Raw genomic sequence first — 14189 nt, 5'->3', positions numbered from 1 at the left:
TCCTGTCGCCTGAAAGGCTATGGGGACCAAGAGATGGAAAGTGGAATTAGGCTGTAAAGTTCCTTTTCGGACATGATGGGCCAAATGGCCTTTTTCTATGCTGTAAATTTTTATGTTCTATGACTGGGGAAACCAGTTAAAAAGCCAACACCAGACCACTGCTGCCGACTAAAACTAGAACAAGCCTGGAATACGTATATCTGCTTGGCCTTAGGAAGTACACGAGGGGGAAAGGAGAGGGAGAAATTTCATACTCTCAAACAAAGCAAAAAACAACAAACCTATGTTTAAATGTACTGGAGATGGGGAGGAGCGTGGGCCAGCAAGAAAAGTGTAAATAAAGTCTGAATCAGACCAGAGTCCTTTCACTTCCTTCTTCAGGCTTAGTCACTGCTGAAGGGTTCAATAATGGAAGTGGATGGTGTACCAGACTATACAGCGTTGTGGTGAGTGATGCCTGATTCCAACACGTCTACATTAATTTCCCGGACCAACAAAATGTGTGCAGTCCTGCTCATTATTTCCCTACATTATTGAACCTCTGTATTTTTGTATTAGAAATAATTTCTTCACAACTAACAAATAAATTCAATTTGAAGCTGTTGCTTCATATAAGAAAGACTCATTTATACAGCGTCTTTCACAACCTCAGGATGTCTCAAAGTATTTTACAGCCAATGAGGTATTTCTGAAGCACAGACACTGTTGTAATGTAGGAACAGGGACTACAATTCTACGTACTCTGGGATGTCCTGAGGTCATGAAAGACAAATATTTCCAAACTATCCTTAAAATCATAATTTCAGCATGTCTTCAAAATAGCGTTCATGCACTGAAATCCTGCTTAGTGAATGCCAGGCCAATAATATTCCCTACTCTGAATTTAGGTGTTAGCCATGGCTCAGTGGGTAGCACTTTCACCTGAGTCAAAGGGCTGTGGGTTTAAGACCCACTCCAGAGACTTGAGCACAAAATCTAGGCTGACGCTCCAGTGCATTACTGAGGGAGGGGTGCACTGTTGAACATCTAGTCCCTTCCGATGAGACGCTAAACTGATGCCCTATCTATCTTTTCAGGTGGACTTAAAAGATCCCACTACACTATTCAAAGAACAGTAGGGGAGTTCACCCAGTGTCCAACATTTATCCCTCTACCAAAATCATTAAAACAGATTATCTGGTGATATTGGTCATTGCTGCTTCAGAGAACTTGCTGTGCACAAATTGGCTGCCGTGTGTCTTATGTTACAATAATGACTACAGCTAAAGGAAGTACATTCGAAGTGTAAAGCGATTCCCTTTAGTGAACCCGAATGGATTCCCCCTCCACCACTTTAACTTAAGCGAATTGTAGCACTCTATTCACATCAGCCAACATAGCGCAGCTCAGGGTCAAATCAGACATGTCCCTGCCCTACTGCTAAGGGATCAGATGGGGAAGAATTTGTTAAATGTGCCCAGGATAGTTTTCTGAAGCAGTATGTGGATGGCCCTACACTCGACCTCCTCTTTGGAAATGAGGTTGGACAGGTGGTTGATGTGTCTGTGGGGGAGCACTTTGGGACCAGTGACCATAACTCTATTAGTTTCAAGATAGTTATGGAAAAGGATAGGACTGGTCCTCAAGTTGAAGTCCTAAATTGGGGGAAGGCTAATTTCGATGGCATCAGACAGGAACTCTCAAAAGTTGATTGGGAGAGGCTGCTTACAGGTCTGGGAAGTCTGGGAAGTGGGAGGCTTTTAAAAGTGAGATAGGAAGAGTTCAGGGCCAACATGTTCCTGTTAAGACTGAAGGGTGAGGCTGGCAAGTTTAGCGAACCTTGGTTGATGAGGGATATTGAGGGTCTGGTCAGGACAAAGAAGGAGGCATATGTCAGGTATAGGCAGCTGGGATCAAGCGAGTCCCTCGAGGAGTAAAAGGGATGTAGGAGTACACTTAAGAAGGAAATTAGGAGGGCGAAAAGGGGCCATGAGATTTCCCTGGCAGATAAGATAAAGGAGAATCCTAAAAGATTATGTAAGTATATTAAGAGTAAAAGGGTAGCTAGGGAGAGAAAGGTCCCCTTAAGGATCGGTGTGGCAATCTATGTGTGGAGCCACGGGAAACAGGCGAGGTCTTAAAAGAATACTTCTCATCTGTATTTACCATGGAGGTGGTCATGGAAGCTAGTGAGTTCAAGGGAGGGAACAGCGATATCCTGGAGCATATCAACATTACAAAGGAGGTGGTGTTGGAGGTTTTGAAGCACATTAAGGTGGATAAATCCCCAGGGCCTGACCAGATATATCCTAGGATGCTATGGGAAGCAATGATGCTATGATTGCTGGGGCCCTGGCAGAGATTTTTGTATCATCATTAGCCACAGGTGAGGTACCGGAAGAATGGAGGATAGCTAATGTTGTGCCTTTATTTAAGAAGGGCAGCAGGGATAAGCCAGGGAACTACAGGCCGGTGAGCCTTACATCAGTGGTGGGAAAGTTATTGGAAGGGATTCTGAGAGACAGGATTTATATGCATTTGGAAAGGCAAGGTCTGATTAGGGATGGTCAGCATGGCTTTGTGCGTGGGAAATCATGTCTCTCAAATTTGATTGAGTTTTTTGAGGAGGTGACCAAGAGGATTGACAAGGGCAGGGCAGTGGACGTTGTCTACATGGACTTTAGCAAGGCCTTTGACAAGGTCCCGCATGGTAGGTTGGTCCGGAAGGTTCAAACACATGGGATCCAGGGTGAGCTAGCCGATTGGATACAAAATTGGCTTGGTGATAGGAGGCAGAGGGTAGTGGAGGAGGGTTGTTTTTCAGATTGGAGGCCAGTGACCAGTGGTGTGCCGCAGGGATCGGTGCTGGGCCCTCCGTTGTTTGTCATTTATATTAATGGCTTGGATGAGAATGTAAGGGGCATGATCAACAAGTTTGCAGATGACACCAATATTGGTGGTATAGTGGACAGTGAAGAAGGTGGTCTAAGTTACAACAGGATATAGATCAAATGGGAAAGTGGGCAAGGGATTGGCAAATGGAATTGGCAGACAAGTGCGAAGTGATGCATTTTGGGAAGTTAAACCAGGACAGGACATATACAGTGAATGGCAGGGCCCTGGGGAGTGTTGTTGAGCAGAGACACCTTGGGGCGCAAGTACAGAGTTCCCTGAAAGTGGCAACACAGGTAGACAGGATGATGAAGGCGGTGTATGGTATGCTTGCCTTCATTGGCCGAGGCATTGAGTACAAGAGTTGGGACGTCATGTTACAGTTGTACATAACGTTGGTTAGGCTGCACTTGGAGTACTGTGTGCAGTTCTGGTCGCCGCACTACAGGAAAGATGTGATTAAGCTAGGAGAGGGTGCAGAAAAGATTCACAAGGATGTTACCTGGTTTGGAGGGCTTGAGTTATAAAGAGAGATTGGATAGGCTGGGTCTGTTTTCCCTGGAGCAAAGGAGGCTGAGGGGGACATGATAGAACTATATAAAATTATGAGAGGCATAGATAGGGTAGATAGACAGAGTCTGTTTCCCATGGTAGGGGTGACTAAAACTAGAGGGCATAGATTTAAGGTGAGAGGGAGGAGGTTTAAAGTGGATCAAAGGGGTAAATTTTTTATACAAAGAATAGTGGGTATCTGGAATGAGCTGCCAGAGGAGGTGGTGGAGACAGGAACAGTAGCAATATTTAAGAGGCATCTGGACAAGTACTTGAATGAGCAACGCATAGAGGGATATGGAATTAATGCAGGCAGGTGGGATTAATATAGATAGGCATTATGGCCGGCATGGACGCGGTGGGCCGAAGGGCCTGTTTCTATGCTGTACGACTCCATGACTCTATGATTCAGTATCTCCTCAGATGATCCCTAATCATTGTTGCACTGTTAGGATTATGTTTTACATTCTTCCACAGCAAGCACAACATTGATTCACTGTGCCCATTAGTCACTGTCTTCACCAAGCACTGTATACGAGACTTGGTTCTTCATTTGATCTAGTCTTTTTTTTTTAAAATACAGTCCACAAATCTCACCCTTCCAATAGATATTACCTGATTACAGCTATTTGATTTACAACCATCATAGCAACGCGCCTGGATTCATAAATCACATTCATTGGCAATGAAGGAGTCATAAACGTCAATCACAAGCCTCAGCTCTCTTGACAGTCATGAATCTCTTGCACCCAACCGCCCTCAGATCTGAGATAACCACTGCAAGTTATGCTAGCTCATCTCTTGTAACAGCCTATAAAGAACTGACAAGCTTGGAAGTTGTGGGAGGGGAGGGAAGGGAAGAGTCACATGCCTTGATGGGTAATGGATATGCAAGACTTAGGAAATTATTAGACAAACAGCAAATCACAAGGTCTGACTCTTTCACTATCAGGTCGATATTAAAGCCACTTTCTTAACTATGCCTAAGGCACATTAAAGTTGTCCTCCATTTGAATTAAAAATCCATTTTTTCTTTCTAGATTCTAACTTGAGCATCTTGAACTAGGTGAAAGAAAAACTAGTAATTGAGAAAACTAAGAACATTTGTTTCTCTTTCAAACATCACTATGACACACCCACGACCCGTAAAGCAACACAAATGATTAACTCAAATAACCTCAAGGCAATTCTCTACTAAACTTGGTACTAAAATAATGCAGCACTGTCTGCATGTAATTACCAGATCCTGACACGTGCAGCACACAAAAGGCTGGATTTAGTGGAGCTGGCAGGACTCCTGATGCTGGGCCGTAAAGGCAGTGGGAAACTCGCCTCAGCCATTCAGAGCCCTGCTCCCCCACTTACCCACCTGGCTCTATTTAATGATAACCGGGCAATTAACTGCCCCATGTCAGGCTGTCCGTCCCATTAAGGATGGGGGTACCTGCCTTAAGAGGGCCAGATCAGTAGTATCTGTAGCATTACTGGGAGCAGTGACCACTGCATGTACGACAGAAGGCCTTGGAACTATGGCCGTCACTGGAGACCCAGAACAAAGGTGAGTGAGGCAGGGTCGCTGGGGCCAGTCCAGCAGGCCCCAGCGATGGGCGAAGCCACAGGCTGCCCACAGAGGAGGAGGAAACCCCCTCCCCAAGACCACAGGGAGGTTGCCTAATCTTACTGTGTGACAAAGGCTCCCCCTGCCACTGGCATAATTCCAGCAGCGGCGGGAAGAGGCCCTCAAGTGGCTGATAATAGGCTTAACGGCCTCAATTGGCCTCCGACAGGGAGGCCGTTGTCGGCCTTTACCACTCCCAACTGAATTGCAGCGCGAGAGGAAGACGACAGCCCCTCTGCACCCCACCGCAATTCTATCGGCTTCCGGCCTCCTAGCCTCTACCTGGGGGGCCCATTAAATCCAGCCCAATATGTGCGATGACACGTGTGATGTGTGCACATCTTTGGGCTAGATCTCCAGAATCAACTTTTGTCTATCCACTAATCCAAAAATCAAGATAAGGGAATATAATAGAAATTATTAAAAAATTAATAAATCTGAACATATTTCTCTATGCACTTTCTTTACAAATATTTAGCTGTCACTTGTTATGTACTTCAAGGGCTTTCCCTCATAACTTGTTCAATAAATCTACCATATTATCCACTGTGTGAAGTAGTTCATGAAGTTCCAGCTTACTTCAACTCCCTTCATAATCGTGAACATAGCTACATCACTTCAAATCAGGCTTCCTTATGATAAAATACCCTGAATTCCTCAACTTTTCCTCATAACTTAGATGCCTAAAGTCCGATAACCATCTTATTTGTCCCGCACTACAACCTGTCAAAGACATCATCATTCCAACGGTACATTGTTTTAAGACTAACCACTATCTTGCACAGTAACAATTACACCTTTTGGTGATTTGGGCTAAGTAATTTTGCCAGAGTAATGTAGCAGACAAGCTTGCGAACCAGCTGGACCAGCACAACACGAAACAGTGAATGCAAAATGCATTCCGCTCTGTTGATGAGCTACTAAGTAAAGGCATCACCATATGGTCCAAAAGCCCATGACTGAAAACTTGGGGCTGGATTTTATTAGCTTGCCGCAAATTTCGGCAGCGAGCTCCAAATATGGTGGCCCGCCCAAGAGACGCTGCAATCTCGAGCGCGGCGGCTCATTTACATAGCCAGGGTAGGCTGCCCCCCACAATCACGTGTCCATCCTGGCAGCTGACACCATTTTTAAAGGGCTGTCAGCTCTACCGGCTTAATATTTACAGACTGAATAAAATTAAATAAATACATTTCTTTTGCCCCTCGCCGACGCCCCTCCCCAAAAACAATTAACTATTTTTGCTCTCCCCCCCCCCCCCCACAAAACACTTACCTGTAACATCTGACCTTCCCCCCCCCCCACCCCACCCAAACTGCAAAAAGTTTAAAGTACAACCCTCCCCACCATCACCTACACCCATGACATTTATTTGACCCCGTACCTCCACCCTTCCCGCACTTATAAACTTACTTCCTCCCTCCTCCCCACCAGTGTGATGTCTCGTTTCCCCGGACAGGATCCGAAGGTGCGCGAGTGCTGGCTGCCGGGCCGAAGATTGCAGCGGGCCATCAAGATTAAGGGTAAGTCCATGCAAATCTATTAAATTTTACTCATTTGCATATGGTGATTGTGGTCCTGTCGCCAAGCAGTGAGTGTTGCCAGGGTACCCCGTCGCTGCCGGCAGGATTGGGCTGGGCTGTGCCGGCGTCGAGGTCCACAGCGGGCCTCATCCGGGGCCATCTTCAGGCCCTCCCCCCACCACGAATCCTGATGTCGAGGGCTCCTTAAAATCCAGCCCCTGGTGTGTGTTGAATTAACGGATATCACTTAGGGTGTTACAATTGGCCTCACTATACTGGCTTAACAGAGGGAAGAAAAAAAAAAATCAGGCAAGCTCAACATCACTGCCCTTGCTGGAAAGTGCAAGTACAGGATCAGACTGTCCCCATCATGTCTCAGAAGATCAAATATTCTGCCAACACTCAATGCAAACCTCATGTATGGAGAGGACTGCTGGCACCCTTGGACCCATACCACAGCAAAAGTCAGCCTTCAGGAGAGGGAGGACAATTAGGGCAGGCAGGGCAAAAGGGAAGTGCGTTAAAAATGAATTACTCATTCAGCAATGTCACTCATTAAATCAAGGGATAAAAATACAGATACACCTACAACTGTTTTCTAGTCATTGGCCCTGGAGCAGCGTGGAGAGCAAGCACGAGAAATAAAAGGCACAGGAAACCATCACAGGTGAAAATATCAAGGAGAACACAGAACTATAAAACATACTGGCAAGGTGAAGCCAAGCTCGGGTTTTGAAAGCTTGCAGTTATTAAAGGATCAGAAGACCTAGCAAGGTTAAGCAGTTCCACATTTCTGAGATGCCAGTAAGGATGAATTCAAGAGTTAGAACTGGATTCCACTTAGCAGTAGCTCCCTAATGAGGAACAATGTCGGTGGCAGTGGAAAGACCATCTCCTACCTGGTGCAAAGCACATCCTCATGCAGACTACCCTGACATCGCTGGCATTGTGTCCACAGGCGTGAAAACTTCTCCTCTAGCAGTTTCAGCTGAGATATCTGAAAGGGAGACAAAAGCATAGATGGGTGCAGATAACAGCAATACGATATTGAAAACATGCACCAGTGAATATATATTGGCTACCAACTTTACTGTTAAGCAGATTTACATAGCTTGCTTTTGAATGTCATAAGAGAAAATCTCAAATATTAACTTATCTGTATATATGAAAAATCACGCACTAGTGTGCACTTCAGGTCAACATTCTCATTGCTGTGCCACTGCAGGTGTAAGCAGTATTTATAGAACAACATTTTAATTAGCAGTTTCCATTTTAAATGTGGACATAGGAACTTATGGAAATAAAGTGACAATACATGATTTTAAAATGTGAACTCAATTACTCTATGCACTCTTGTCCAATTATACCCAGCCTTCTAACCCCATGTGCTTTGCCTGAAGACCAACAAGTACATTAAAAATGTGTAGGGCACACAGTTCAGGTCTACAAATCTTACTTCCTGTTGTCATGATTTCTTCACACTTTTCTGTCAACCACTGAAAATTGCTATGTCAACATTTCTCATTCAATGTAATCCTGTCAACTGTCACAATGTGATTGCAGGCTATGACCATGAGGTGGCTCTGTAAAGTCTCGCTCCTAATTCAATCACCAGTTTCTATATAAAAAATATCCACGGATATGGGGCAATGCCACAAGCAATGTACTAATCAAATAAGACAACAAAAAGGAACATTGTTCAATGCTACAGGAAAGACCCTTTATTAGAGTCTTATCTTTCAAATGTCGACTCTGCACCATTCACTTCCCCACCACATTCGTCTCCAACAGTAAGACAGTAAACCCATTATCTAAGCTCCCACATGCAAAATGTTCACTAAAGTGTAGCACTTAATGGCAGTCGGCCTCGCACAGAACTAAGTCCAGCAAAAGTTAGTGCCTCTGGAGAGAAGAATGTGTGTAACCTCCTTGCAACTTTATTTAAAAATGTACTGACTGTCAGTATGTCAATGATGAGTCAAAGGCAGAGATCTAACCAAGTGGTTCAGGTGATAGGCAACCCATTCAAGGTTTCATCTTCCAAACTGAAATGTCATTTGAACCCCTCAAGTGGATCACAGTATTATGAACACTCTGTTACATATTTGCCTGTGTTCCACATCACTACTCACCACTAGCCCTGCTGCTTTCAATACAGTAGTGGAGAAATAGAGATGCAAGTGGACCAGGCTTGGCTCAAAGGCAGGTTTTGAAATAGAATTTTTTTCCCTCCAGACATTATCTGAAGTTAGCAATGAATGATCGCATCACAGAATGATACAGTGTGGAAGGAGGCCATTTGGTCCATTGCATCTGTGCCAGTTATTTGAAAGTGCTTTCCAATTAGTCCCACTCTCCTGCTCTTTCTCCATCGCCCTGAAATTGTTTTCCTTTCAAGTACTTGCTTAATTCCTTTTTGTAAGTTCCTACTGAATCTGCTTTCACCACCCTATCAGACAGCACAATCCAGATCACAATAACTCACTGTATATATTAAGGTCAGTGCGACTTCCCCTGACATCAAGGCAGTATTTGACAGAGTATGGCATCAAGGAGCCCTAGCAAAACTGGAGTCAACGGCAATCAGGGGGAAAACTCTGCACTGACTGGAATCATATCTAACACATGATGGTTATGGTTGTTGGAAGTCAATCATCTCAGCCCCAGGACATCAATTCAGGAGTTCCTCAGTGTCCTAGGCCCAACCATCTTCGTGCTTCAATGACCTTCCATCCATCAGGAGGTCAGAAGTGGGGATGTTCGCTAATGATTGCTCAATGTTCAGCACCATTCGCGACAACTCAGATACTGAAGCAGCCTGTGTCCAGATGCAGCAAGACCTGGCTTGGGCTAATAAATGGCAAGTAACATTCGCGCCACACAAGTGCCGGGCAATGACCATCTCAAACAAAAGAGAATCGAACCATCTCCTCTTGATGCTCAATGGCATTACCATCTCTGAATCCCCCACTATCAACATCCTGGGGTTACCATTGACCAGAAACTTAACTGGACCAACCACAAATATTGTGGCTACAAGAGCAGGTCAGAGGCTGGGAATTCTGCGGCGATTAACTCACCTCCTGTCTCCCCAATGCCTGTCCACCATCTATAAGGCACAAGTCACAGTCTCCACTTGCCTGGATGGGTGCAGCTCCAACAACAATCAAGAAGCTTAACACCATCCAGGACAAAGCAGTCCATTTGATTGACACCCCATCCACACCTTCAATATTCACTCCCTTCACCACCGATGCACAGTGGCAGCAGTGTGTACCATATACAAGATGCACTGCAGCAACTCACCATTCCTCCTTCAAACCAGTGACCTCTACCGCCTGAAAGGATAAGGGCAACAGACGCATGGGAACACCATCACCTGCAAGGTCCCCTCCAAGCCACACACCATCCTGACTTGGAACTATACCGCCATTCCTTCACTGTTGCTGGGTCAAAATCCTGAAACTCTTTTCCTAACAGCACTGTTGGTGTACCTACACTCCAAGGATTGCAGCTGTTCAGGAAGGCAGCTCATCACCACCTTCTCAAGGGCAATTAGGGATGGGCAATAAATGCTGGCCTAGCCAGTGATGCCCACATCCCATGAACTAATAAAAAGAAATCCTCAAGTTGCCTCTGGTTCCTTTGTCTGTTACCTTAAATCTGTACCCTCTGGTTACTGACCCTTCTGTCATTGGAAACAGTCTCTCCATATTTATTCTATAAAATTGTTCATGATTTTGAAGACTTTTTTTTAATTAATCTTCTCTCAACCTTCGCTGCTCTAAGGAGATCAACCCCAGCTTCACCAGTCTCTCTACATAACTTAAGTCTCTCCTCCCTGGTACGATTTTACTAAATCTCTTCTGCATACTCTCTAAAGGTGTGACATCCTTCCTAAACTATGGTGCCCAGATCTGAATACAATATCAGGCAATCTTCACAGTATATACTTTCTGACCTACAAACAAACTATATAAATGAATTTTGTTACCATACCTCCTTCTGGTACAGCTCTGACTGACGAGATTTACAGTAACTGCAAACAGCACCTGCAGGAAAAGCAGAGGTTAATATTAGATTAAATTTGAAGTCTCTTTCTAGACAGTGTAGAATTAGAAAGAGATGCTACAAAGGCTTGAAACTTGCACAAAAGAATGATTAGGGCAAAGAATGCTTTACCATAAACAGCAGTTGTACATAGGAACAGGAGTAGGCCATTCAGCCCTTTAAGCCTCTTCACAGTCAATTGGAACATGGCTGATCTGTATTTCAATTCCATCCACCTGCACTTCATTCCATAATCCTGAATACCCTTTGTCTAACAAAAATCTATTAATTTCAGTTTTGAAATTTTCAACTGACATCAAGCCTCAACAGCTTATTGGGGAATAGAGAGTTCCAGATTTACAATACCCTTTGTGTAAAGTGGAGGATTAAAGATAATTTAAAAATCTGACAAAAGGTCATTGATCTGAAATGTTAACTCCTCCTTTCCACAGATGCTGCTTTACCCGCTCAGTATTTCCTGCACTTTATTTTTGTTTCAGATTTCCAGCAACCACAGTATCATTTTATCATTTAAGAAGGTATTGGATCAGTATTGGAAATGGAAATAGACGATAGAGAAAGGGGAGAAGACACCTTCAGCACAGCGCAGACAATATGGACTTAATGGCTTCTTTCCACAGTATAATACTTATGATTCTTTAAAATTTTAAAGAAAAATGCTAAAATACACACCTCATCAGTATCAGGTTACTTGGATAATGATCCTCACCCAAAATATTAACCTGTTTTGCCCCTTCAGAGCACTGTTTATTTTCTGTTTCTTTTTTATCTTTCATGAACTGTGGGTTTCGCTGGCAAGACAGCATTTATTGCCCATCCCTAACTTCCCTTGAAAGTCACCTTGAACTGCTGCAGTCTGCGTGGTGTAGGTACACCTGTAGTGCTGTTAGGTAGGGAGCTCTAGGACTTTGAGCCAGCAACAAAGGAGTAGTGATATATTTCCAAGTCAGAACTTTTGCTCATTTCTTTAGAATGATTGCTCGCTCAGCACGATCCAAGCTGGAGTATGCAAGGTCCGGTTGATGGTCTCACCAATGGGCTTCAAGAGAAATTTGCAGGTGGTGGTATTCCCATGTGCCTGCTGTTCTTGTTCTTTTAGGTGGTAGAGGTCGCGGGCTTGGAAGATGCTGTTGAAGAAGCCTTGGTGAATTGCTGCAATACACCTTATGGATGGTACACACTGCAGCCATGATCACCGATGCTGCAGTGAGTGAATGTTTAAGCTGGTGAACAGTGAATAGAGTGCCAATCAAGCTGCTCTGCCCTGGATGATGTCAAGTTTCTTGAGGGTTGCTGGAGTTGCACTGATACAGGCAAGTGCAGAGTATTCCATCACAATCCTGATTTGCACCTTGTGGAAAGACTTTGGGGAGTCAGGAGATGAGTTGCTCATTGCAGAATATCCAGACTCTGACCTGCTCCTGTAGCCACAGTATTTATGCAACTGGCCCAGTTAAGTTTCTAAACCTTATTTCTCCTTCTGATCATACTGGTTGTCTGCTGGGGTACAGCTCCATTGGTGGCCCCATGCTCTCTTGCTCTAGTGGGGATCATTCATCTGTGAACCTCAACAGTAAGGGTCAGCTGGCTGCTATGGGCATCACAGCTCAGCCCTAAGTTGCCCTCGACCAACACCCAGAGATATGCACTTCCATCAGTGATCAAACAAGAATCCTGGTTGATGCTTACAGGATTGAGTTCTGCTTAAGGGTTTTTTTACAAAATTAATTCACAGGTTTAAAGAGAAAGGCTTAGGCATTGAACAGCTCTTGGGCATGCCCAATTTTCAACGCTCTGCCACTGCAGCCATGCCTTCAGCTGTCCAGGGCCTAAGCTCTGGAATTTTCTCCATAAAACTCTCTGCATCACTCTCCTCCTTTAAGTTGCTCCTTAAAACTTCCCTCTGACCAAGCTTTTTGTCATGAATCGCAATCTCTCTCTGTAGCTCAGTGTCAAATTTTTCTGATTATGCTTTTGTGGTGCCATGGGATATTTTTACTCATTAAAGGTGTTATATAAATGCCAATCAAACCTGCATCTGTTCTGAGAAGTGGGCTAACCTGGCAGCTTCCCCACAGCTGAAACACTAAGTTCATTCATTTAACAAGGCCTGAGCCATTTTATAAAATAGATACACCACTGCCTTCCTGTTGATTTGAACATGGGTATCATGTTCATAATTGAAGCTAATGGATTAAATGGTCCAATTTCATGCTGAGAGTATGCAACAATGCAGTAAATTCAGTGCTGCATCATTTAATTTTAAGAGTTGTTCTTGATCAGCTAGTATTCCCAAGCTTAATCACATGCATGTGCATGGACATCAGATGAGGGAAGGCTTAATCTCAGTTTTTACACCAACCAGGGCTAGATAAACTAAAAGAGGTTACTTGGGCAAGGTGCCAGAATTTTTGGGACTAACCCTCCAACAAGAGACAGCAGCCCCATAAAAGGGGATTAGGGTGAAAAAAAAAGCCGAGGAAAGAAACATAAGAAATAGGAGCAGAGTAGATCATACAGCCCCTTGAGCCTGCTCTGCCATTCAAGAAGATCGTGCCTGATCTTCTACTTCAACTCCACTTCTCAGCCCCATTTCCATATCCCTTAATTCCCCTAGTGCCCAAAAATCTGTGTGTCTCAGTCTTGAATGTACTCAATGACTGAAATTCTCTACCCTAGAGGACTGTGGACAAAGATTCAAAGCACTCTAGGTGAAGAAATTTCTCCTCATCCCAGCCCTACATGACCAACCCCTTACTCTGAGATTATGATCTCTAGTTCCAGACTCTCCAGCCAGAGGAAAGAGCTTTTCAAGCATCTATCCCATCAAGTCCTCCATTAGTGACGGGAAAGAGAGATAGGGATCTGCAGCACACTCCAACACTGCCCATGGGTTGCAGGATATGGATTCACAGATAGAAATTCTACACAACCTTCTGATCAGTATCATGCCAACTGGGGTGCACATTCCTCTTGGAGAGAGGGGAAGGTACCTAGGACCATGAGATAGAGACAGAAAGTGAAAGAAAAATATCAGACAATGGTCATAAAGATAGAAAGGAGGAGAGAAAAAAGACAGTGAGAGAAAAGAAGAAAAAGATCAGGTGCAGGTTTCTGATGCTGTGTATCCAGGGCAATGGCAACAATTATAGTTAAAATCAAACCGCATTTAGTGAAAAGTCAGCAGAATACAGTCCATAGCATCCCAGAGTATGATCAAGGTATCTATTTGTTTAAAAAATGAAGCCCCCTCCGCACATACTACCACCCCCGTCCATTTCTAATCCCATGATGTGGCGTCAGGAAGAGGCTGAGTGATATTGGAAAAGTAGCTACAAAGAATGAGGAACTGGTCAGGCCTCTGCTCTGACCACGGGAAATGAGAGGGAGACCGAAGGAGGCTCTGGGTTGTAAGCATTCTATTCTCGAATAAGGGAAACTCCAGACTCACTGCTTCGAAGGTTTGAGGACTTTAGCAGGGTAGGCGGGGTGAGGGGGGGGGGGGGGGGGGGAAGAAAGAGAAGAGAGGTTGTTGCAAGAATATGCTTTTAGAA

At 44.4% G+C, this 14189-nt stretch overlaps 1 protein-coding gene across 2 annotated transcripts in view; it reads right to left on the bottom strand.

Annotated features, from left to right (window-relative positions):
- Positions 1–14189, bottom strand: part of pold1 (polymerase (DNA directed), delta 1, catalytic subunit) — a 153117-nt gene that overhangs the window by 3676 nt on the left and 135252 nt on the right. For both annotated transcript variants that reach the window (XM_068019663.1, XM_068019664.1), the window contains exons 25-26: positions 10564–10616; positions 7464–7561 (exon numbers count right to left, since the gene is read on the bottom strand). In XM_068019663.1, coding sequence (XP_067875764.1) covers positions 7464–7561; positions 10564–10616 — 151 coding nt within the window. The remainder of the gene's footprint in view (positions 1–7463; positions 7562–10563; positions 10617–14189) is intronic.

Source organism: Heterodontus francisci, chromosome 41 (assembly GCF_036365525.1).
Source record: "Heterodontus francisci isolate sHetFra1 chromosome 41, sHetFra1.hap1, whole genome shotgun sequence".
Lineage (NCBI taxonomy): Eukaryota > Metazoa > Chordata > Chondrichthyes > Heterodontiformes > Heterodontidae > Heterodontus > Heterodontus francisci.
This window is presented reverse-complemented; position numbering and strand designations above follow the sequence as displayed.